Genomic DNA, 25,048 nt, shown 5'->3' with positions numbered 1-25,048 from the left:
AGGTCATGTCAGATAAAAATGTGATACTTGAGAACAGATGAACAGATTTAAATCAAACTTTGTAGAAGTACGTTTGATGTAATAATGTGGGTAGAGACGTCGTGGCGTCAAAGAGTGCCATTCTAGTTTTTATAAAATGCAGTGATGTGGCAAATAAATGCAAGACATGTTATTTTATCGGTGGTAATGTGATCTCATAAAACCATAATCAATGTCATTGTTCATGCACTTTGTAGCTCCTATTATATCTAAAAAATGTGCGATTTGTAAACAATATGGGGAAAGTGCAAGAGTTTGATGAGAACGGAGACCCCCCTTTTCAGTATGAACTAGTGAATTCAAAGTTGGACAGTGATGGGAAGATGCATTTCCAGGTTGTAGGAACATTTGATTCTGAGGGTCAAGGTCTGTTGGTCAAAAACAGTGCTATTTGGTGGAACAACAAGAGGCAAGAGGTAAGCACATTTTTTCTTCTTCTTTTTTTGATTCAATTAGTGAAGGCTTGTGGAGGCCGCTCAAACAGAGCGAAAGTACTACTAAACTACAGGTTCGTTTTCTGATTCTTGTTCTGATTTGTGTTCAAAATACAACATTCAATTTAAATTAAATTGTTCCTTGATGATCATGAACTGATATTTGTAGACAGACAGGTATACAAACAAAGTAAACTAATTACTTAGCCCCGCTATTGCTTGATGTGCATGGGGTAATTAGGAAAGGGAGGAAACAACAACAGCATTACACGAGACTCTATCTTGTATACAAAAATATATATATAAAAAAATAAAAAATGGAGGGAGACGGAGATATAAGAGGTTTTTTTTTTTCAATTTTTTTTTTTTTTTTTTGTATACAAGATCGAGGCTCGTGAAAGAGCGAACATTAATCACACAAAAACTCAAACCGACACATAAAACACAAAATAAGGGGAGTGGAACACTAGATGGGGAGAGAGGGGGATGGACACAAACACAACATTTGAGAGCAAGACACCGAGAGAAATGTGGGAGGGGGAGGGCTTGGGGGGGAGGTGGTAGGGGTTTCAAACATATCAACACTGCAAGGACTTCCAGGAAAGAAGTTGGAATTTCCAAAAAAAAAGTGGATCTGGGGTGAAAATTAGCGGGGGTAGAAAAGATCAAGGTTTTGGATGGGGGAAGATAAGAGATGGTGGTGAACAGCTGTTTTAAAGACCTGGAGGGAGGAGTGGGATTGAAGGGAGTGGGATTGAAGGGACAGGGGAAGCCTGAGTTTGTTCCAGAGGCGGGAGAAAAGGGGAATGAAAGAGTGAAGGTGAGCAGAGAGCCTATATTTTGGCAGTTTAACCATAAGAGGGTTGCTGGCAGATCTTGTGCGACCTCTAGGAATATTAGGGGGACAGAGCACAGAGAGAGCTGGGGGAGCAAGGGCGGGGAGGAGTCGGTAGAAGACAGAAAGACCACCAACCTGCCTGCGGTGAGTGAGTGAAAGGCCCTCGGAGTTAGCTTCATCGCAGGAGATACCAATGATTCTGAAAGCTTTGGTTTCAACAGCGTGAAGCCGAGCTGGGTGTGAGGCAGGAGCACCGGCCCAGAGGGGAGAACAGTATTCCATTGAGCTGCGGATGAAAGCCTTGTATGTGGTGAGGAGCTCAGGTGTGCCAAGCAAGGACTTCGCACGACGGAGGATGCCCAGTCGGCGACTGGCTTTGGAGGCCAGCTTGGAAATGTGGTTTTCCCAAGAAAGATCATGGCAGATAGTAAGACCCAAAAGCTTGAGCGACAGAACTTCTTGGAGAGGATTGTTGAGAAAGTAGATGGGAGGGTTTTCCAATCGGTCTTTTCGGAGAGACATAGTAAGAGTGTGGGATTTGTCAGGATTTAAAGACATGTTCCACTTGCTTGACCAGTCTGTGATTTTGTCCAGGTCTGCAGAGCGTGAGGAGGCTGCAGACTGCCGATCTGAGGGATGAGGAATGGAGCGGCAGATAGTGGAGTCATCAGCAAAGAGATAGAGAGGATTTTCCAGAGAGTCGGAGAGATCATTGATGAAGACCAGAAATAGGACAGGGCCCAGAACACTACCTTGGGGAACTCCAGCCAGAACAGGCAGGGGAGATGAGAGAAATCCATTCAGAGCCACACTTTGCCTATGACCAGAGAGGAAGTCCGCAAGCCATGAGTGGAGATTTCCATGGATACCATAGGAGGAGTGTTTGGTGAGCATAGCTGTGTGCCAGACCGTATCGAAGGCACGTGATATGTCAAGGGAAACATCTCTGATTTCCTGTTTGGCATTGAGGACCTCGATCCATTGTTGAGACAGCAGAAGCAACATGTCCAGAGTAGAATGACCTGGTCTGAATCCGAATTGATGATCAGAGATCAAGCCATTGGAGAAGAGGAAGGATTTGATATCCGAAGCAATGATGGATTCCATGACTTTGCTGATAATTGGGAGCAGGCTGATTGGTCTGTAGTTGCAAGGATCTGTTTTTGCACCTTTTTTGTGTAAAGCGGTAATGTTTGCTGATTACCAAGATGCTGGCAGATGACCTTGAGCAAAAGAGAGGGTGAAAAGAACAGAGAGAGGGTGAGATAGAGCGGCAGAGCAGGATTTTAGGACCCGTGGGCTGATGCCATCTGGTCCAGTTGCAGAATCAGAGTTGGGGTTTGACAAAAATTTCCCCACCTTGTCAGGAGAGAAGTACACAGAGTCCAGGAGCAGTTGGGTTCGACTGGGAAAGGTGGGAACAGAGAGAGATGGGTTTGGGACACAAGATTTTGAGGCAAACACAGAGTTGAGGCATTCGGCTTTGTCACGTGCGGTGTCAACTGTGTAGCCATTTGAGGTAAGGGAGGGGATGGAGGGGGAAAAACACCAGAAATGGATTTGACCAGACGCCACCAGAATTTGGAGGAAGGAGACAGGTTTGAGAGTTAAATCCTGAGTGTGGAGAGATAGTGCTTCCTGGCACTCCTGAGGGTAGACACACACTTGTTCCGAGCTTGGTGGAAGGAACTGAGATTGCCTACAGTTGGATTTTCTTCCAAGAGGCAAAGACAAGTTGTTTCAGGGCAACTGCCTCACCACAAGATTCAGTGCACCATGGACGGGAGGAAGGGTAAGGCAACTGAAGACGAGATGGGATAAATCTGTGCATGAGAGAGCAGTTTGCTTTGGAAGAATTGCCAGGAAGAATTGATGTCAGAGGCAGATGAGATGGGAGACCAGTCCAGATGATTGATGGCTGCTTGCAGACCGTGCCAGTCAGCCTGAGTGAAATGCCAGCTGCGTCGCCGCTGAGGAGGTTCTCTGAGTATGGCCAGAGAGATGTCCACTTTAACAAGCACATGATCAGAAGAACCGATTGGAGCAGAAGAAGAGCAGCAGACATTTGCAGGGAAGTTTGTCATAATCAAGTCTAGAAGAGAAGATACTGCATTGACTGAGATCCGGGTCAGGAAATTGACAGATTGTGTCAGTCCCAATGAGTCACAGAAGTCCTTTGCTGAGGTGCCATGGCTGGTGAGAGAGGAACCCACACCCAGCCAGCTGGCATGATGACAGTTGAAGTCGCCACATATGAGGAAGAGAGGGTTTGGATGAGTTGATAGAAGTTGATCCATGTTGTCAGACAGCGAAATGTAAATGGAGTCATCACTGTTTGGAGGACGGAACAGAACACATATGAACAAAAGGTGGGAGCAAAGAGGAAGCCGTAGCCAGATGTACTCCTGGGGGTGGGGTGGAGAGAGGGCAGTGCAAGGAGAGTGAGGAAGAGAGTTTTTGATAAAGATAGCAACCCCACCACCAGGACAAGGCTCAGGTCTATCATACCAGAGGAGGGAGTAACCAGGAAGAGATATTAAGGAATCAGAGGCATCTTTTCCGACAATCGAGACAATCAGAGACTCCTTTTCCCTCGCGGTCCCCCTGTGCTGTCTTTCCCTCTTGGTCCCCCTGTGCTGTCTTTCCCTCGTGGTCCCCCTGTGCTGTCTTTCCCTCGTGGTCCCCCTGTGCTGTCTTTCCCTCACGGTCCCCCTGTGCTGTCTTTCCCTCGCGGTCCCCCTGTGCTGTCTTTCCCTCATGGTCCCCTGTGCTGTCTTTCCCTCACGGTCCCCCTGTGCTGTCTTTCCCTCACGGTCCCCCTGTGCTGTCTTTCCCTCGTGGTCCCCCTGTGCTGTCTTTCCCTCGCGGTCCCCCTGTGCTGTCTTTCCCTCGTGGTCCCCCTGTGCTGTCTTTCCCTCGTGGTCCCCCTGTGCTGTCGTTCCCTCGCGGTCCCCCTGTGCTGTCTTTCCCTCATGGTCCCCCTGTGCTGTCTTTCCCTCGAGGTCCCCCTGTGCTGTCTTTCCCTCGTGGTCCCCCTGTGCTGTCTTTCCCTCATGGTCCCCCTGTGCTGTTTTTCCCTCGCGGTCCCCCTGTGCTGTCTTTCCCTCACGGTCCCCCTGTGCTGTCTTTCCCTCGCGGTCCCCCTGTGGGGTCTTTCCCTCATGGTCCCCCTGTGCTGTCTTTCCCTCGCGGTCCCCCTGTGCTGTCTTTCCCTCGCGGTCCCCCTGTGCTGTCTTTCCCTCACGGTCCCCCTGTGCTGTCTTTCCCTCGCGGTCCCCCTGTGCTGTCTTTCCCTCGCGGTCCCCCTGTGCTGTCTTTCCCTCGCGGTCCCCCTATGCTGTCTTTCCCTCGTGGTCCCCCTGTGCTGTCTTTCCCTCGCAGTCCCCCTGTGGGGTCTTTCCCTCATGGTCCCCCTGTGCTGTCTTTCCCTCGTGGTCCCCCTGTGCTGTCTTTCCCTCACGGTCCCCCTGTGCTGTCTTTCCCTCGTGGTCCCCCTGTGCTGTCTTTCCCTCGCGGTCCCCCTGTGCTGTCTTTCCCTCGTGGTCCCCCTGTGCTGTCTTTCCCTCGTGGTCCCCCTGTGCTGTCTTTCCCTCGTGGTCCCCCTGTGCTGTCTTTCCCTCACGGTCCCCCTGTGCTGTCTTTCCCTCGCGGTCCCCCCCTGTGCTGTCTTTCCCTCACGGTCCCCCTGTGCTGTCTTTCCCTCGTGGTCCCCCTGTGCTGTCTTTCCCTCGTGGTCCCCCTGTGCTGTCTTTCCCTCACGGTCCCCCTGTGCTGTCTTTCCCTCGTGGTCCCCCTGTGCTGTCTTTCCCTCGCGGTCCCCCTGTGCTGTCTTTCCCTTGTGGTCCCCCTGTGCTGTCTTTCCCTCACGGTCCCCCTGTGCTGTCTTTCCCTCACGGTCCCCCTGTGCTGTCTTTCCCTCGCGGTCCCCCTGTGCTGCTTTCCCTCGCGGTCCCCCTGTGCTGTCTTTCCCTCGCGGTCCCCCTGTGCTGTCTTTCCCTCGCGGTTGTCAGCTCTTTCACGAGCCTCGATTCAGTATACAAAAAAAACAAAAAACAAATCTTGAAGGAGGAAGGTTTCTGTTAAGCAGATCAAGTCTGGATTGTCAGAAGCAACCTGAATTGAGAGACAAATCAGGTTTGAGCGAAGGCCCCGGCTGTTTGAGGTCCATACTGGTAATGAGGAGAGAGGGGGAGCATCTGGTGCAGGCCAGGGGAGAGGAGGGGTAGGGTCAGAGGAAGGATGAGAGGGGGATGTAGGGAGAGCAGTTGATAGTGTCAGAGATTACAGAAGAGTTACAAGAGAGGGAAGGATGAGGAGGACGAAAGGTTTGATGGTGATGGGATGAGCCACAGTGAGGCCTGTTTGAGGGGGGGCAGAGGCAAGTAGAAGGTTGGGGGAGGTGGAGGTATGAGATAGGAAGGGAGATGAAGTGGGGAGGATGCAGCTTTGAGGAGGAGGTGGGAGGGGGGAGAATTTGGGAGGGCTGGTTGGGGGGGAGATTTTAAGGGGAGGGGTTGGGGGGGAGTTTTGAATGGGAGGGGCAAGGGGGGAGTTTAGGAGGGGAGGGGCAAGGGGGGAGTTTAGGAGGGGAGGGGCAAGGGGGGAGTTTAGGAGGGGAGGGGCAAGGGGGGAGATTTGGAGGGGAGGGGCAAGGGGGAGATTTGGAGGGGAGGGGCAAGGGAGTAGTTTAGAAAGTGGATGATTATTGAAAGACGAACATTTATAACAATTTGGGTTTATTGTGATTTTCAAGTTAGCGATCCGTTTGAGATCGACGGAGGGGTGGAATGAATGTGAATTTAGAGCATGTAGTGATTTAGAGTTATAAGAGATTGAATTTTTTTTGAAATGGAATGAGTTGGAGAGGAAATTGAATAAAGCCTTTTAAATAGGAAGAAAAACAGCGTGTTGTAATAAACCACTGAAGAAAACTCTGCAGGGGAAAGTTTAAACATATTTAAACAGAACCGTGAAGAACAATCTTATATTCACAAAAATACCAACGGGGAGAGGGAGCCGAGAGGGACAACCACAAGTCACGTGAACAGGGGAAAAAGTGGAAGGCAAAGAGATAACGGGGGCCGGGCGAGACAGCGCACCTGGGCAGAAGCACAGGATGGGACAACTTCACACGTGGAGAATGGGAAATAAATTTTGTTTTTGTTTTTTGTTTTTGTTTTTGTTTTGGGGGGGGGGGGGTTAAAACGTGAGACAAAGAGTAGATGTACGGGGAAGTTTGGGGGAGGAAGGGAAATCTAAAAACCTAGCAAAAACAGCGAAGGAAGAAACAAACTTCGACGGGGGACAGGGGAAGCCTGAGGCTGCAAGGCCGCAACACGGCGGCAAACAGAAACAATTAATTTATGGAAGATAAACACCGATAAACTTCCAAGGGACACACTATAGGTTCACACACCGAACGATAAATACAGTTTCGACAAAATACAATTGTGAACAATGACTTAACTTTGAAAACGTGGAGAACGTGTGGAGCTTCGAAAATCCCTGCCGTCGTCTCCAAGATCTCGCGAGATCTCTCCAGGATCTCTCCAGGTGGGAAAGAATGAGGGTGAGGAGAGGAAACAGGGGGTACACCGGATGGGTACACCTGCAAACTTTCATGAAGGAAAAACTGGAAACTTGGAAAGAGGTGGGCTTGGCGAGCGTAATTAACAGAAATAGAAAAGATCATGGATATGGATTGGATGGGAGTGATCTAAATTATGGTGAACAGCAGTCCTCTCCATCTCAGATATAGATAAAGAGTTTGGACAGCAAGCGGGGTGTCGGACTGTATTTAATGCACGACATATATCTGGAGAGACGTCATGTGGAGGAAATTATAAGCAGAACAAATTCTGATCGGGACAGGGAAGGTGAGTTATCACCAGCATCCTGACTCAAATTTTTTTAATTTCTCACCAAATCAGGATAGGAAATAGTGTATTGTTGGGTTTCTGCATAGGCAATGTTAGACGACCTCTTGCTTGGTTCCTTACGAACCAAGACAATGATAATCAATTTGGTGTGGTTTTTAGCTCACCTGGAATGAAGTTCAGGGGAGCTTATGCAATGGTTATGTACTGTAATTATTATATTTCTTTATAAATAAGAGTGATCTAGTTAGATATACTGTATATTGTGCTTCAAGACATGGTGTTGGAATTAAGTCTTTCCAATGTTGAATTCATCTACTGTCGTGGCCAAAAATATTGGCACTCTTGCACTTTTTACAAATAATGCACCATTTTTTTTCCAGAAAATTGTTGACATTAAAAAAACATTTTGGTATCCACATTTGTATTTGTTTGGTTTACAGTGGAACAAAACAAAAAAAGCTGAAAAAAAATTACTAAATGTTAACTTATTCCACACAGAAATCCTAAAATGGCCTGGACAATATTATTGGCACCTTTTAGAAATTGTTAGAAATAATTCGATTTCAAGCAGGAGATTCTCTTTCACTTTGGAATTGAACTCACCTATGGTGAGTTGCAGGTGCCTGGAATATAAAAATCGCTCAATCAACCAGTTTGAATCGATAAAAGGAATCATTCTGCTGTTTTGTTTCACTGTGTGGACTGCAATGAGCATGGAGAAAAGAAAGAAAACCAGAGAGTTGTCTGAGAAGGTCAGACACAGGATTGTAGTCAAGCATGGACAAACTCAAGGCCACAAGTCCATCTCCAGAGACCTTGATGTTCCTGTGTCCACCATATACAATGTTATCAGGAAGTTTAAGGCCCATGGCACTGTAGCCTACCTCCCTGGACGTGGCCTCAACAGAAGACTTGATTAAAGATTGCAGCGAATAATTGTTCGAATGGTGGAGAAGGCACCTCTAACAATTGCCAAACAGCTTCAAGCTTACCTTCAGACACAACTCACACCATCCGTCGCCAACTCAATGAAAGGGAGTTCTATTGTAGGAGACCCAGGAGGAAGGACCCCCACTGCTGAGAAAACCCGACTGGAGTTTTTCAAAATGCACCTGAACAAGACAAAATCCCTCTGGGAGAATGTCCTCTGGACAAATGAGACCGAATTAGGGCTTTTTGGAAAAGCACATCATCTCTATGTTTACAGAAAACAAAATGAAGCCTTAAAAGAAAAGAACACCTTCCCTACAGTCAAACATGGAGGAGGTTCAGTGATCTTTTGGGGTTGCTGTGCTGCCTCTGGCACTGGATGCCTTGAATGTGTGCATGGCATCATGAAATCAGATTACCAAGGCATTTTGGAGCGCAAGGTTCAACCCAGTGTCAGAAAGCTGGGTCTCCGGAGAAGGTCATGGGTATTGCAGCGGGACAATGACCCCAAACACACCTCAAAAAGCACCCAGGAATGGTTCAAGACAAACGCTGGACTGTTCTGAAGTGGCCAGCAATGAGTCCAGATCTAAATCCCATTGAACACCTTTGGGGAGATCTGAAAACAGCAGTTGGGAGAAGGCACCCTTCAAATCTGGGAGAACTGGAGCAGTTTGCACAAGAAGATTGGGACAAACTGCCAGTAGAGAGGGGCAGGAAGCTCATTCATGGCTATAGGAAGCGCTTGACTGCAGTTATTTTGTCCAAAGGCCGTGCTACCACATATTAAGTCTCGGGTGTCAATAATTTTGTCAAAGCCATTTCTTTCTATTTTTTTTATTTAAAAGGATATATTAAGTTCTGAATCAAAAACAAAGGTTCTGTAATATTAACAGTGAAATAAAAATTTGTGGAGACCAAATATTTTTGTGAATTTCACCTTATTTTTCAAGAAAATTTAATTTTTTTGAAAAAAGTGCAATGGTGCCAATATTTTTGGCCACGACTGCATATTATTTCACATGCATGATGAGTAATGCTTTAGGGAAATCTCGTTACTTTTTGCCTTTAAAATATACTTATATATATATATATATATATATATATATATATATATATATATATGGTGAGATCGGTGTGGAAGAACTTGACTGGCCTGCACAGAGCCCTGACCTCATAGTCAGGTTCACTATGTTTTTTCGTTCAAAATCATGGTAGATTAGCAAACCTATACATTTTTGGAAACGTTATTACATGGAAAATCAGAAAAGCAATGTTTACATTTGCCAATTCCGACCAATTCGATTCGACCAATTCGACCAATTCGACCAATCGACCAATTCCATTCGACCAATTCGACCATTCGACCAATCGCTTCGATCGACCATTCGACCATTCGACCAATTCAATCGATTTGATTCGATTCGATTCGATCGACCATTCGACCAATTCGATTTGCCAATCAATTTGACCGACCTTTGCTTGTGTGGAACGGACTGTGAAAACGATGCGGACTATATTGTCGGATACGACAAACAGGACAGTGATGACGAACTCTAAATGGCATATTCTGTAATCGTGTATGTTTTATGCCATTGAGTGCCTGTGTATATTTTGTCATTGACTGCCTGTGTAGATGTGAAGTTATACTGACTGCATGTGTATATATGATTTTGCTGACTGCCTGTGTATGTTTGGTGATATGAATTATTGTGACACATTTTGATGTTATTAACTGCCTGTACAAAATGATAACATGTATTTGATTATGCAACTTATCGCGAATATAAAGACAGTATTTTGCAATTCAAAACCTTTGATTCGTGTCTTACCATTCCCCATAGCACTAATTTGATACTTTCATTGGATTCCTTGTCCCTGAAAATATAGATTTAGTATATTTTAAAAAGTTTTTAGGGTAATTAGAGGCAGAAATAGAACAAAATATGTATTTTACAGTGGCCATTTTGAAAATCCAAAATGGCCACCATACAGGTATCTCTCCAAATGTAAACATTGATTTTTAGTTTCCTTATGCTATAACCTTTCCAAAAATGTATAGGTTTGCTAATCTACCATGATTTTGAACGAAATATAATTTATTGACATAGTGAACCTGACTATCAACCCTATCGAACACCTTTGAGATGAATTGGAACGCCGAATGCGAGCCAGGCCGAATCACCCTCACTTGTGGCTGAATGTTCTTGTTCTTGTGTTCTTGTGGCTGAATGGAAGTAAATCTCCGCAGCAATGTTCCAACATCTAGTGGAAAGCCTTCCCAGAAGAGTGGAGGCTGTTGTAGCATCCAAGGGGGGTGGGGGGGTGTTTCAAAACCTGTTTAACATTTCCATTGTGCTTGGTGATCTAATCTCCATCGACACAATACCCTGCGCATCTGAAATGCTTACTTGCCCTTGGCTAAACAAACTCTGTTTCATTGTAACTCTTCCAAAGGTCAAATTAACTCAGTGGGTGGTATTGAGCTCTTCTTCTTCTGCTCTGTTATCTCTTTAGAGGTAATTGACCCAGTTATCTACATCACAGTAGGAGGCAATGTAACTTGAAAAGACTGTTTGTAAATTGCAATCCGAGGGGGATGGACATGTCCCCTCCCACCTATTGGGGGATGGGCTGACGTGTTCTTTTTCCCTCCTACCTGTGAAGTCATGATACTGGATATAAGACTGCACTGGAAGACGAGTGGTCAGAGCGGACTATGATGGATGCTAGACATGGCATCATGCTCCGTCTCTCCTATGTGCACATAGATAGTCATCTTGGTACCAAGCTCTGTAAATAAATAGTTTAATGAGATGATTCAATGAACCTTTGTGAAGTGGTCTCTTTTAAGTAGTTTTCCCTCCACAGTCCCTGATCTGATGTCTGATATTGAGGGCCCATTGGTAGGAGAGCAGAAGCAACATTTCCAAGGTAGTGTGATCTGGTCTGAATCCGACTTGATGATCTGAGATCAGGTCGTTGGAAAAAAGGAAGGATTTCATGTCAACTGCGATGATGGATTCCGCAACCATCCTGATTGGATTGGAAGTGGATGGAAAGTAATCTGATAGATCTATATTTGTTTTTCAATTTTTGCACCTTATCTTATTGTAATAGAGCAAACGTATATGGTTATGTATGTCGCTATGTATGTTTATATGCGACAAAAACGTCTTCTTCTTCTTCAAATAAAAGTACCACCCTATTAATTGCGTTAAGACTGCTGAGACCCCTCAGACTTTTGACGAAACTTTAATTCCCCCAAGACCCTTCAGACCACCAAGACCCCAGAAGACCCAAAATACCCTGAAAACCCCCAAAGACCCAAAACACCCCAAAGACCCAAAATACCCTTCAAGGCCCTGAGGCTCAAAAAGACCCTGAATACCCCGAAGACCCAAAACACCTCGAAGACCCAAAACACCCCGAAGACCCAAAACACCCCGTAGACCCAAAACACCCCGAAGACCCAAAACACCCATAAGACCCAAAACACCCATAAGACCCAAAACACCCAGAAGACCCAAAACACCCAGAAGACCCAAAACACCCAGAAGACCCAAAACACCTCAAAGGCCCAAAATACCCTTAAGGGCCCAGAGGATCCTAAATACCCTGAAGACCCAAATGGTCCTGAAGACCCAAAACACCATGAAGACCGAAAAGACACCAAAATGGTCAAAGATGCCTACCCCTCTGAAAAAAAGTGTGGTGAGGCGCGTGCAGTGCGCCGAGTCACGCTAGTTTATGTAATGCAGTGATGTTGGCCGATATCCAAGCCCATGGAAGATGACCTTGGGTAAATTATAGGATGAATTGTGCTGAAAGGGGATGTTTAAGAGCAGCAGAGCAGATACCATCGAGTCAAGTTACAAAACCTGAGTCAAAGGTTGCCAGAAACTTCTTCACTTTCTTGGGTGCAAAGGACAGAGCCGAGGAGCAGTCGAGTGTGGGTGGGTAGGGTAGGTACAGAGAGGGAGGGGTGGGGGAAACAAATTTGGAAGCAAATACAGTATTGTGGCATTCGGCCTTCTCCTAAGCGGAATCGGCTATGGTGCCAATTTAAGTGAGGGAAGGAATGGAGGGCGAGCATGCGCCAGAGACAGACTTAACAATGCGACGGGATTTAGAGGAAGGAGACAAGATTGAAAGTTTCATCTTGAGGTTGGCCAGATATTTTCTGGCTCTCCTGAGAGTGGGCACACACTGGTTGGGGGCTTTGTGGAATGATCTAATGTTGCCTTCGGTCAGATTTCCCTTCCAGGTATACAAGGCAAGTTGTTACAAGGCAACTGCCTCACCACAGGATTCAATGTACAAAGGGCGGGAGGAAGGGTACGATAACCGAAATCGATATGGGATGAAACTTTGCATAAGAAAGAGCACATTTTTTGTGGAATAATTCTGGAGCGGCAGATATAGGAGACCAGTCTTGAAGTGAAATGGCGGCATGCAGCCCTGCGTGCCTGTGTGAACTGCCAGACTCGCCGGCACTGAGATGGCTCTCAGATCATTCCCAGAAAGATGCTGACTCTCTCAAACACATGATTAGATGGACCAATTGGAGCAGATGAAGAGCATGAGACGTTAGTATGAATATTTGTCATCATCAAGTCCAGAAAGGAGGATTTGCCATTGGGAGAAATCTGGGTCAGAAAATAGTCAGCCCCATGGAGTCACATAAGTCCTTTGCAGAAATGCCATGGATGTTGAGAGAGGTGTCAACACCCTGCTAATTTGCATGGTGAGAAATGAATCACCACGTATGTGGAAGAGAGAGTTGGGTTGAATGGTTAAAAGTTGGTCCATGTTGTTTGAGGGAGAGATGTAAATGTAGTCGTTACTGCTTTGTGGATGGCACGACACAGACACACATGAGGTGGGAGCGGATGTGAAGTGGCAGTCAAAGGTGCTCCTGTGGGTTGAGAGGTGTAGGAGCAGTACACGGACACTAAGAAATAGAGTTCTTGATGTAAGTTGCAACTTCACCATCAGGACAGGGTTCAGGCCTATCAAACTGGTGGAGACAAAACAGAGGAAGAGCCACTAATGTATCAGGAATCAGGGGTGGATCCAGAAAATTTTTAGGGGGTTCACTTGAGGATAAGATATGTTCACTGATCACAAAATCTACCCAAACCCGTATTCAAGTCAATGTATTTACAACAACGATGTAAATACACAAAATGTTTCCGATACATATCAACAAAAACATTGAGCGGACATGCACAAAATGCGGCGAAAAGAACCCGAGCACTAAAACTAAACTCGCCATTACGGATCATCAGATCGTCATAATAAACGATTGTCAATTGTCCAATGATAGCTCGCAGGACAATCACAGGGCAGACGAGAACGTGACCCGGTAGAGAGCATACCTCCACCAAGCTGAACAGTCTATGTTTTCTTTACCACTGACAGGCCGGATCTGGATTCGGCCTTAACCAAAAGCTAATCCGCCTCTTCTTCTCACCTAACCACCTAATTCACCAAGTTTTGTCACAAGTCACCCACAACTATTTGAAATATCATGATTTATATCATTTTTGGCCCCATCTCTCAATTTTGAAGAATCACTTTAAAATTTTAAAAAAATCTTCATATCTGTGTCTGGATTCGTATCTTCACCAGAATTGAATCACTTTGTCCTTGTCACACACACAACCTCTCCACCCAGTTTAGACCGAATCCATCCATAACTCTTTGAAATATCTTGCTCTGTATAGTTTTTGCCAGATGGCACTCCATAGTGAAGAATCGCTTTAAAAATTCTCGTATCCGGATCCAGATTCGGATCTTCACCAAAATCGAATCAATTCTGCTTTGGCACACACATCCCCTCCACCAAATTTAATCCAAATCCATCAATAACTTTATGAGATATCCTGCACACAAACAAACTGACATGGTTGAAAACATTACGTCCGTCCATTTCAGATGGTGGAAGTAAAATGGTGAGGTGGGGTGGGAGGGTGAGGTGGGGATTGATGGTGGGGCGGGGGGGGGGGTCACGTGCACCCAGGGAACCGCCCCCCCCCCCCGGATTCACTCCTGGGAATGTCCTGCAGCAGTAAGGTTTCTGTTAAACAGATGATGTCCGGTTTATCAACAGTAACTAAGAGATCTCTCAGATTGAAGTGGAAGCCTCGGATGTTTGAGGTCCACATAGTTAGGAACAGAGGAGAGATGCTGTCGGTAGGGAAAGGTGCTCCTCCACAAGCCTAGATGTTTTTTTACAAAATAAATTGTGATGTTGTTCGGATGTATGTTCCAATTCCACCGCTTCCATTCCATATGGTTGTTGGTTTTTTTATCACTTTCTTTCTGTAAGCAGTAGGATATTTCACACACAAAAAAATTGTCTATTTTCAGGTACCTCTGTCTATGTGCAGTGTTCCTTGTGTATCGGGAACTCGCAGGATTTCACGTGCAGGAGAGCCAGTGTGCTGTTTTGACTGCTTACCCTGCTCTGACGGAATGTTTTCAAATATATCAGGTACTTTTTATTTTTTTGTATACAGAGTCGAAGCTCATGTAAAAGCTAACACATTAATAATGGAAACATACACAGACACATAAAACATGCAATACAGGGAGCGGGAGACAAGAGAGAGAGGAGAGCATACAAGCACAACAACAGTAGATAACAGGGACATCGGTAGATCTGTGGAAGGGAGAGGGCAGGGGGGGGGGAGGCAGGAGGGGTACACGGTATAAAGCAAAGTAACACAACTAGGAATTTATTATTAGGAATTTTTTTGGGGGATTTAAGATTTTAAAGAAAGGATAAGGTGTTCAGGGAAAGTAGGGGATGAAAGGAAAAACAAAGAAGAAGGCAATACAGCAAAAGAACGAACATAAATAAACAAAAGACTGACGAGACGACGGGAAGCCTCAAGGGATAGGCCCCAACCGCGGCGCGAACACGAACAACTCTTTGCACGATTTACAAAACAAGATCTAACGAGAAACACACAGTAAACACATACACAGTAAAATAAACAGTAGAAATTTGACAAAAATGGCCAAAGCCCAAAGACTGAAGCATATGGTCCATCAAATACACATATCCTAACCCCGAAGGGTCATACAATTGGATCACTCCTCAATAGGTCTCCATGCCACCAGTGAGCAAGGGGCAGAACCTCCTCCCCAGAGTAAACTGGTCAAACCCTACAAGACATTCCCATGGAGTGATTCCCAAATCAAATCAAGTCAATATGAGACCCCATCACTGGCGTGAGTACCACGAAGTAAGTGCCACACCATTTATTGCTGCATCCTGACAAACAGGAAATGCCTGTCACACACTAACCTGTCTGTGATACACAAAACAGTTCTGGAAGAAGCCAGAAACAATTTAATTATATACAGTGCCTTCAGAAAGTATTCACACCCATTGACTTTTCAAATTTTGTTGTGTTACAGCCTGAATTTAAAATAGATTAAATATAATTTTTTTGTCGTTAATCAAACAAAATAACCCATAATAACAAAGTCGAAATTTATTTTTTAAATTTTTTACAAAATAATTACAAATGAAAAGCTAGTGTCTTGATTCAACTGGTATTCAACCCTTTTGCTATGACACTCCAAATTTAGCTCCGGTGCATCCAATTTCCATTGATCAATCTTGAGATGTCTCTACAACTTGATTGGAGTCCACCTGTGGCCAATTCAATTGAATGCACATTATTTAGAAAGAAAGACACCTTTCTATACAAGGCTCAGTGCATGTCAGAGCAGCAACTCTACCATGAAGTCCAAGGAACTGTCCGTAGAACTCCGTTATATAATTGTGAGGAGGCATAGATCTGGGAAACAATTTCTAACAGTGTTGAAAGTTCCCAAGAGCATAGTGAGATCCATCATCAGGAAATAGAAAGAATATGGAACAACCCAGACTCCTCCTAGAGCTGGCTGTCCGACCAAATTGAGCAACCGGGCAAGAAGGGCTTTGGACAGGGAGGTGACCAAGAACCCAATGACCACTCTGATAGAAACACAGAGTTCCTTGGATGAGATGGGAGAACGTGTCAGAAGGATAACAGTCTCTACAGAACTTCACAAAAACTAGGCTTTATGGGAGAGTGGCCACACGGAAGCCACTCCTAAAAAAAAAAGGCACATGACAGCATGACTGGATAGTGTAGCAGTATAGCAAACCTGTTGTGCATTTTGTGATACAAGCACCAAATTTGGCACAAATGTACATTAATATGTTGCGAACATTTTCAGATATTGGGCCACTTGAAATTCCGTAATTTTTTTTTTCAAATTTTTTCAAATTTCGTAATTTCAAATTTTTCGGGTGACACCGTCACAATTTCAGTCTTCGAGGCCGGCCGATATAGTGGGGCGGCTTAGCCCAAATATTCAAAAGAATTGTGCATTTTGTGATACAAGCACCAAATTTGGCACAAATGTACATTAATATGTTGCGAACATTGTGTGGTCAGCAATGAAGACGAGAGTCTGAATTACATGTATGCAAAAGACCTTGTGAACCAGTGAAGCAAATACACGGGTAAGCATGAATTAAATCTAGGGCACGATATAATTTCCATGATGTTTACCTCTACACTCAATGGTGGAAGGAGGTAATGTTTTGATCCCAGCTTGTCTGTATGTCTGTTTGTCTGTTAGTCCACAAAATTCCAGACAAAGCTTGTAGTAGTGGTAGTTGTAGTGGTAGTGGTGATAACAGAAATTGTTATATAGAACTGAACTTATATTATTATTATATGCAGAAAATAACTTCATTTCTATATGCCCTGCAGTGGACAGGTTAATTGGTTTATGCACTGAAGGGGTCACCCTGGTGTGCACTGCTGTGTTCTGCCTCACTGAGTTGTTCAGGTATGATGTACTCAGCACAAGCTTCCGGTCGGCCCGGAGGTGGGGGTGCGGGGCCTGTCACGGAACGTCAAAACAAACGGCCTGCCGGGGCCGCCCAAAAGTCGGGCGTGAGGGGCGCGTCCACTAATGGAACGCCTCTCGCTTCCCAGATCGAGGGCCACGTGGTCAGGAGAACCTCGTCCCTTCCGGTCACACTTTGCCTATCGGCCGGCCTCGAAGACCGAAATTGTGACGGTGTCACCCGAAAAATTTGAAATTACGAAATTTGAAAAAATTTGAAGAAAAAAAATTACGGAATTTCAAGTGGCCCAATATCTGAAAATGTTCGCAACATATTAATGTACATTTGTGCCAAATTTGGTGCTTGTATCACAAAATGCACAATTCTTTTGAATATTTGGGCTAAGCCGCCCCACTAGGAGTTTGCAAAAGGCACATAAAGACTCTGAGCACGAGGCAAAATATTCTGTGGTCTGATGAGATGAAAATTGAACTCTCTGGCCTGAATGCAAAGTGCAATATCTGGCGGAAAGTGAGCACAGCTCATCACACATCTATCATCATCCCTACTGTGAAACATGGTGGTGGCAGTCGCATCATGCTATGGGGATGGTTTTCATCGGCAGGGAATGGGAGACTTGCAAGGATAGAGGGAACAATGAATGGAGCCAAGTACAGGCAAATCATTGAGGATAACCTGCTTCAGACTTCAAAAGACCTTAGACTGCGGTGAGGATTTACGTTCCAACAGGACAACGACCCAAGTATACAGCCAAAGCAACACTGGAAGGGCTTCATAACAAGAACATGAAAGTCCTTGAGTGGCCCAGCCAAAGCCCAGACTTGAATTTTATTGAGAATCTGTGGAAAGTCTGGAAGATTGCTGTTCACCACTGCTCCCCATAAAACTTGACAGAGCTTGAGCAAATCCACAAGGAATAATAGGAGAAACTTCCCTAATACAGATGTGCAAAGCTGATACAGACATACCCAAGACTTGAAGCTGTAATTGCTGCCAAAGGCACTTATACGAAGTGTTTGACCTAGGAGGTAAATTACTTATGTTAATTAGATATTTCTGCATTTTATTTTTTCATTATTTTGCAATAAATAAATAAATAAATACATATCCACTGACATTATGGTGTATTATGTGTAGATCAGAGACAAAAAATCTCAATTTAACATTTTGGCTGCAACAACAAAATGTGAAAAGGCCAAGGGGTGTGAATACTTTCTGAAAGCACTGTACATCTTGCTTGACAATGTATATACTGAATAGTTTATTGTTCACCATATCGTATCTCAATCTCTACACTTGCGTTTTTAAATTATTTCAACAGATTCTCAAGATTGTCATCCTTGCCCGATCTACATGTGGTCAAATGAGCAGCGGAGTGGCTGTGTGCCGATGTTAACAGAGTACTTATCATTTTCCGACCCACTGGGTCTTGCTCTCTTGGCCATTATTTTTCTCAGTGTAGTGATAACTATACTGATAATGTCACTCGTGTTTGGCCATCAAAAGTTCTTGAAAAAAGAGATGAAAAACATTCCGTTGAACATCACATTGCTTGTTGCTCTAATGGGATGTTTCAGTGCAAGTATTTTATTTCTCGGAAAACCAACAGACTTGGTGTGCCAGGTGCGGATGGCGCTCACGATAACTTTCCTCACGCTTGGCGTGGTCTGTCTGCTTGCTATGACTGTCCCAAAGATCACCAACTTGCAAGGTCTCTAAGAACAGGAGAAGTTCAAATGAGGGTTTGTTATTGAATTGTGCAAAGTTCAGCTATTGCATTTGCATCTGCTTTCTCCATTCATATACGAGGTATTCATAGACTACTTACCCCACACAGTCTTGAGAAGGACTTGGTGCGAGCCAACTCTTGTTTTTTTTTATCTCTGGATATTAAGCTTTGTTTAATTCACCATGTAAGTTTTGAGGAGGAGGGAATCATCCAAGTAATTGTGCTATATCAGTCATGTAACTTGTCGTAAAGTTTCAATTTCCTCCGTTGAATGGTTTTCAATGTACTCTCTTAAGAAAATGCAGACACATACGCACGTACGTATGCGATCGATTGCCTAACCCCGCTTTTCGCATCGCACACGTGGGTTATAAATCACTCAGAGGGACACTTGGCAAAACAGAACAAAGTAGAATGGCACTTGGTAGAGCGCATACCTCCTCCAGGATGAACAGGTTACGTTTTGTATCCCACTGATAGGCTGGACTTGAACTAAAATCGAATCAGCTTGTTCTCATCACCCAACCAACTCAAATTCACCTAGTTTTGTCATAATCGATCCACAACTTTTTCAAATATGCTATATATCGTCTTTGGCCCCATCTCAACGGTGAAGAATCACTTAAATTATTTTAAATTCACGGATCCAGATCCAGATCCTCACTAAAATCGAATCATTTCGTCCTTGTCCTATACCCAACCTCCACCAAATTTCGTCCGATTCCGTCCACAACTTTTTGAGATATCCTGATCACAGACAAACAGACAGACAGACAAACAAACTGGTGAAAACATAACCTCCATCCCCCTTCAGTGGTGAAGTTAAATATATAAATAAAACAGTGGATAAAAACAGCCTGTCATTTGCTGATGCCACTAAGTTCTATACATATTCTTGCATTAAATTCTATACATATTCTTCATTAAAACATATTGCAAAGTGAACACTTAAATATATATATCGTCGTTGAATTAATACCAGGTGGGGTTGACTCCGCCTGTCATCCTTCCGGGGTTGGCAAATTGAGTACCAGGGTAAGTCCTCTCTCAAGTAGGTTGGTGGCTCCGGCCGCCATAAAACCACATCATTCTGTAGCACACACAGTGGTGTGTGTCAGGATGGTGCTGAGGAGTCGTCCAAGGACACAGCGACGTGCTGATCCAGCGTACACTCCCATATATATATATATACATGTGGTCAAACATATATATGGGCCCCTTCTGATTGTGGGCCTGGCACCTAGGTGCCACTGTAATCCTGGCACTACTGTTAGTACATTCTAGCGTCGACTGTGCACACAGCGTATAACATTCTAGCGTATAACACAATGCACACATACACATATGGTTCAACTTTTACCAATAGATGCAAAAATCTACATTAATTTATCTTGTGGCCCTTGCCAGCCAAAACCAAATCAAAACCAAAACCAAATCAAATCAAAATCAATAAATGGAACCAAAGAAATAATACATTTATAATAATGGGACTCACAACTTGCGTAGAGCCCTGCCCCTCCCAACATGAATAATAGTAAATAAACTTACCCTATAAATGCACAAGCTCCAGGTATGTCCTTCCCATTGGTGTCCAGAAGAACCTAATACATATACACAGTCCATTCACTGGTAGGGATCAGTTGGCGAGTTGTTTTACATGCGTCCCTCCACTCGGGCCTTGCACAGAACCACATGGTTGGGAGTTCTCAGTATGAGCAAGTGCCTGTTCCATGCTCTGAGAAAGTTATCCAAGTCTTTTGTTATACAGATGCACAACACTTTCTCTCACGTATTTTTCCACATATCTTTCAGAAGCTTGGTGAGCCATTTCAAGCAACAATCCTTATCCTGGGCACCTAATACATTTTATTTTGGCCCAAACTCTTCAGATTCCTGCGGCTTGTGTGCATGCCACACGTTTTGTGGTAGATTGCATCGTTTTGAAATTGCTGTACCGTAAAACCCAGACATTCATGGATTCACCATTTGCGGAACCTGCCTATTCACGGTTTTAAAATGTGACCTACTTCTTCATCTGCAGCCACTATGCTCTGGATATTCACTTTTTTGCGGGCATAAACCATCCCCTTTAAACAATGGACCATCCCCTACAAATAATGGTCACAACAATACCCCACAATCATGGGGCCTAAACATACTAGTAGTGAGCCTGGTGTTGGCTTAGCGGTTAGGGTGCTGGCTTGGGATCCTGGGTTCGAATCCCGGTCCATTGTTTAATTAACGCCAGGGGGCGTTGACTCACCCTGTCATCCTTCTGAGGTTGGCAAATTGAGTACCAGCTTGCTGGGATGAATGTGCCGGTGTGTGTGCCCCTGTTTAGAATAGGTACACCCAACACTGCATGTTGTAAGAGGCGACTAACGGGTTGGCGTCAGGAAGGGCATCCGGCCATAAAAAAAAATCCCCTGCTCTCGCAGCGAAATGGTCTTAAAAAGGGAATTTAAACATACTAGCAGTGCAGGAGATGTGTCTGATCACAAGAGGCAGAAAAAAGGGATGAGCTTTAGCTAGAAAGTGGAGCTGCTTGAGATTGTACAAAGTGGTGAGATTGTATCCTCTGTGGGCAAACATTATTTTATTAATGAGTTCACTGTCTGATACATAAAGAAAAAAAGAGCAGAGATTGCAAACCCTCGCCAGGATGTATTTTCAGTTGTTTTTAAGGCTGTCAAAACAAATATGGCAGCAGAACCACGTGACCGATGACGTCATCATTTTTTCTTTTCTCTACCAATTTATACCTACATGCCGCTCAACAAATTTCATCTTGATCTGATGAAGTTTTGTACTTGTCAAACTATGATGTCATAATGGAGGCACCTATGACATCATCAACATATTTTATTCCCCATGGAGCGTTCTTTACAATGAGCCATGTCTCAATCTTTTCTATGCAGCGCTTTCCGAGATATAGAGGTGCAACGTTTTTCGGTAATTCCAAGATGGCGGCCAAACCACATGACCTATAACGTCATAATTATCATTTAAAAAATTCTGCAGGTGGAGTTGCACCTATGGTGAAAATTTCCTGTCGATCAGACCAACGGTTTATGAGAAAATCATATTTATTCTGTGCGGACAAACAAACAAACAGACAAACGGACTCAAATGCAATACCCTCTACTCAGGCGAGGGTAAAAATGAGAAGGCAATTCGTTAAAGTGTCAAGAAATGTGCAGTACCCAGGGCCAAAGTTGTTACGCAGGTCAGAGACGTCCCGATCAAAAATTTGAGAAGGCATTGAATGTATTGCTTGGGGACAATGCACAAAAAAAAGGTGCTGTTGAATGGGCCTACCAATCGTGAAAAGGCAAAGCGCATCTATGATAATCTGGTTAGTGTGGGTGTTGCTCCGAGCACGAGTGATGCGGGTAAGAGCGATGCGGGTAAGAGCGATGCGGGTAAGAGTGGCCCAGTCCCTTCAAAGCTAGCAGGGGATGGTTCGACTGGTTCACGAAGTGGTTCAAACATCCACAATGTTAAACTCACAGGCGAGCCCGACTCCACAGACCATGAGGCGGAGCACCTAATTTACCCACTCAACTCTCACAACCGATTGTGAAGGGGTATATGCCAGAACAGATCTTCAGTGCTGACAAGACTGGCCTGTTCTGGAAGAAAATGGCCAAAATAACTTTCATCTCGATGCGAGAGGCTAGTATGAATATTCAAGTCTGCAAAGGACTGGGTATCTGTTCTCCTCTGCATCAATACCAAAGGGGACTGCATGTCAAAGTCGATGATGCTGTTCCATGCCCTGAACCCATGTGCTCTCAAGGGCAAAACTAAGAACACACTGCCCGTCTTTTGGAGAGTGAACAAAAAGGCGTGGATAACAGCAACCATATTCATGGATCAGTTTCATAACTGTTTGGTCCCTCAAGTGGAGGTACCTGGCAGAAAGGAACCTCTTCAAGGTCATCCGACTAGTGGACACTGAATGAGGCCACCCCAAGGAGCTGAAGGTGGCCCATCGCAATGTTGAGGTGATCTTCCTGCCACCCAACACCATCTCTCTAATCCAGCGTTTCTCAACCGGGGGCCCGTGGCCCCCCTTCGACCGGGGGGCCACGAGCGGACGCCGAAAAACTGCGATTCAGAATGCAGAAGCTTGTAATGTACAATTAAGGTGACGAGTCTCCGGTCATAGTGTCAAAGTAAAAAGGGTAGATGAGTTTAACCTTCTCTAAAAAAGGGTAGATGAGTTTCTCTCCATCTCTTTCTGCTTCTTTACATCTCTACTTCCTTTCTTCTCCTTCCCTCCAGAGCACTTTTCTAAACCTAATTTTCAACCTTACTGTATTACCGTTACAAAAGTAATTAATTCGTATTTGCAATTTTTGTCTCAGATGTCGAAGGCTCGAAAATGGAATGACAGCTATGTCAAGTTTGGATTCACGAATGTCAGTCGAGATGGCGTGGACTGCGCGCAATGTCTGCACTGCTCGGTCGTGATGTCAAATGCGTCACTACGTCCTTCCAAACTTTCAAACCATCGCGACAAGATGCATCCCGGAAGGAAGGAAGATAATATCGACGCTCTGTCTGCGAAACGATCACGATATGACCGTGAAGCGACACTTCCCAAATTTGGATTCCGGCCAGAAGAAAAACCTGCTCTTCAATCCAGCTACGAAGTGGCATACCGAATTGCGAAGTGCAAGAAGCCGCACACTATTGCTGAGGACCTTATCAAGCCATGTACAGAGAAAATGGTGGAATTGATGATCGGACCAGAGGCGAAAAAGAAGATCCAGCAAGTTTCGCTCTCTAATGACACGATCCGACGACGGATTGACGACATGGCTGCTGATGTGTGCCGTCAAGTTTGCTCCAAAATCAAACAAAGCACGCTCCAGGCTAGCCTTCAATTAGACGAGTCTACCGACACCGCCCTGGAGAGCCAGTTGATCGCCTTCGCTCGCTACGAGAGAAAGGGAAAGATGAAGGAAGAGTTCTTGTTCTGCAATACCCTACCAACCACAACGACAGCGGCAGATATCAAAGCTATTGTGGACTCTTTTTTTGAAGCTAACGGACTCGGTTGGCAGAATTTCAAGCACATTTGTACTGATGGTGCCCCAGCGATGGTCGGCATCAGAGGAGGGTTCGTCACGCTTGTGAAGAACGAATGGCCCCATGTGACGTCCTCCCACTGTTCGCTACACCGATACGCTCTTGCGTCAAAGACTCTTCCGCCTCGTTTGCTGGAAGTCATGGACGTCGCGGTCAAAGTGATCAACTTCATTCGCGCGAAGGCCAAAAATCATCGGCTCTTCCAACTACTGGCCAACGAAATGGGAGCGGAACATGTTGGACTTCTGTTCCACACCAAAGTCCGTTGGCTATCGAGGGGGAAATGCCTCTCTCGGCTGTATGAACTCCGGGTTGAGGTGGAAATCTTCCTGCGAGACAACGAAAACAACCTCCATGTCCACTTCGACAATGAAGAGTTCGTCATGATGCTCGCCTACCTGGCCGATATATTCGGCCAACTCAACGAAATGAACCAGTCCTTGCAAGGCCGTGATGTGACAGTCAGTGACGTTCAAGACAAGCTTGCCGGACTGTCTGCTAGAATGGAAGTCTGGCAGGCACGAATCAAGGCCGGGTCCACTGCCTCGTTTCCTTTCTTGGACGAGCACCTGCAGACGCAGAGGATTGAGCTTCCCGTCGGCATCAAAGATTGCATCACTAGACATCTCGACAATCTCTCCGCTGAGTTCAAATCGTATTTCGACGATGCACCGTTGGATGTTCCGTGGCACAAAGACCCGTTCAACGCCAAAATTGAACCTACTGAAGACGAAGCAGAGGAGCTGGCAGAGTTGAAGGTTTCAAAAGCAATGAAGCTGGTCTTCAGTAACAAAGAAGACCTCTCCACCTTCTGGTTGTCTGTTCAGGATGCGTATCCACTACTCAGCAAGAAGGCATCCGTAATGCTCATTCAATTCGCCACAACATATCTTTGCGAATCTGGATTTTCTGACCTTGCGACCATTAAAACGAAGTCCAGAAACCGTCTTGACGTTGGGAACGATATTCGCCTTGCTGTGTCCAAGACGGAGCCGGACATAAGAGGCCTTGTCAGACAAGCCCAACAGCAAGTGCCTCATTGATTGTATTGCTTAGAAAAATGTTTACTTTGATTTATCTTTTAAGACTGAGTAAATAAATTTCATAAAACGAAATCTGCATCTTTTATTGAAGGGCAGGGGGCCACGAATGTTAAGCAACTCGGTAGGGGGGCCATGGGCCATCAAAGGTTGAGAAACGCTGCTCTAATCCAACCAT

The 25,048-nt window shown here is 45.0% G+C and overlaps 1 protein-coding gene across 1 annotated transcript; it reads left to right on the top strand.

The window, feature by feature from the left end:
• The first annotated feature begins 275 nt into the window (after positions 1 to 275).
• On the top strand, positions 276 to 24,873 carry LOC137424125 (protein FAM200C-like). The gene is made up of 2 exons (XM_068111592.2): positions 276 to 455; positions 23,104 to 24,873. Exons 1-2 carry the CDS (start codon positions 276 to 278, stop codon positions 24,871 to 24,873), a joined length of 1,950 nt encoding a protein of 649 aa, XP_067967693.2.
• The last annotated feature ends 175 nt before the right edge of the window (positions 24,874 to 25,048 follow it).

Source organism: Myxine glutinosa, chromosome 3 (assembly GCF_964187855.1).
Source record: "Myxine glutinosa chromosome 3, kmMyxGlut1.1, whole genome shotgun sequence".
Classification (NCBI taxonomy): Eukaryota; Metazoa; Chordata; class Myxini; order Myxiniformes; family Myxinidae; genus Myxine; species Myxine glutinosa.
The sequence above is the reverse complement of the archived record's forward strand: the minus strand, read 5'-3'. Positions and strand labels throughout refer to the sequence as shown.

What these genes read in the sequence shown, in the direction of transcription:
- LOC137424125 (XM_068111592.2), top strand. Translation starts at nt 276, where the DNA reads ATGGGGAAAGTGCAAGAGTTTGATGAGAACGGAGACCCCCCTTTTCAG. An exon ending in GGAACAACAAGAGGCAAGAG is followed by an intron (nt 456 to 23,103) that starts GTAAGCACATTT and finishes TTTTTGTCTCAG; the next exon opens with ATGTCGAAGGCTCGAAAATG.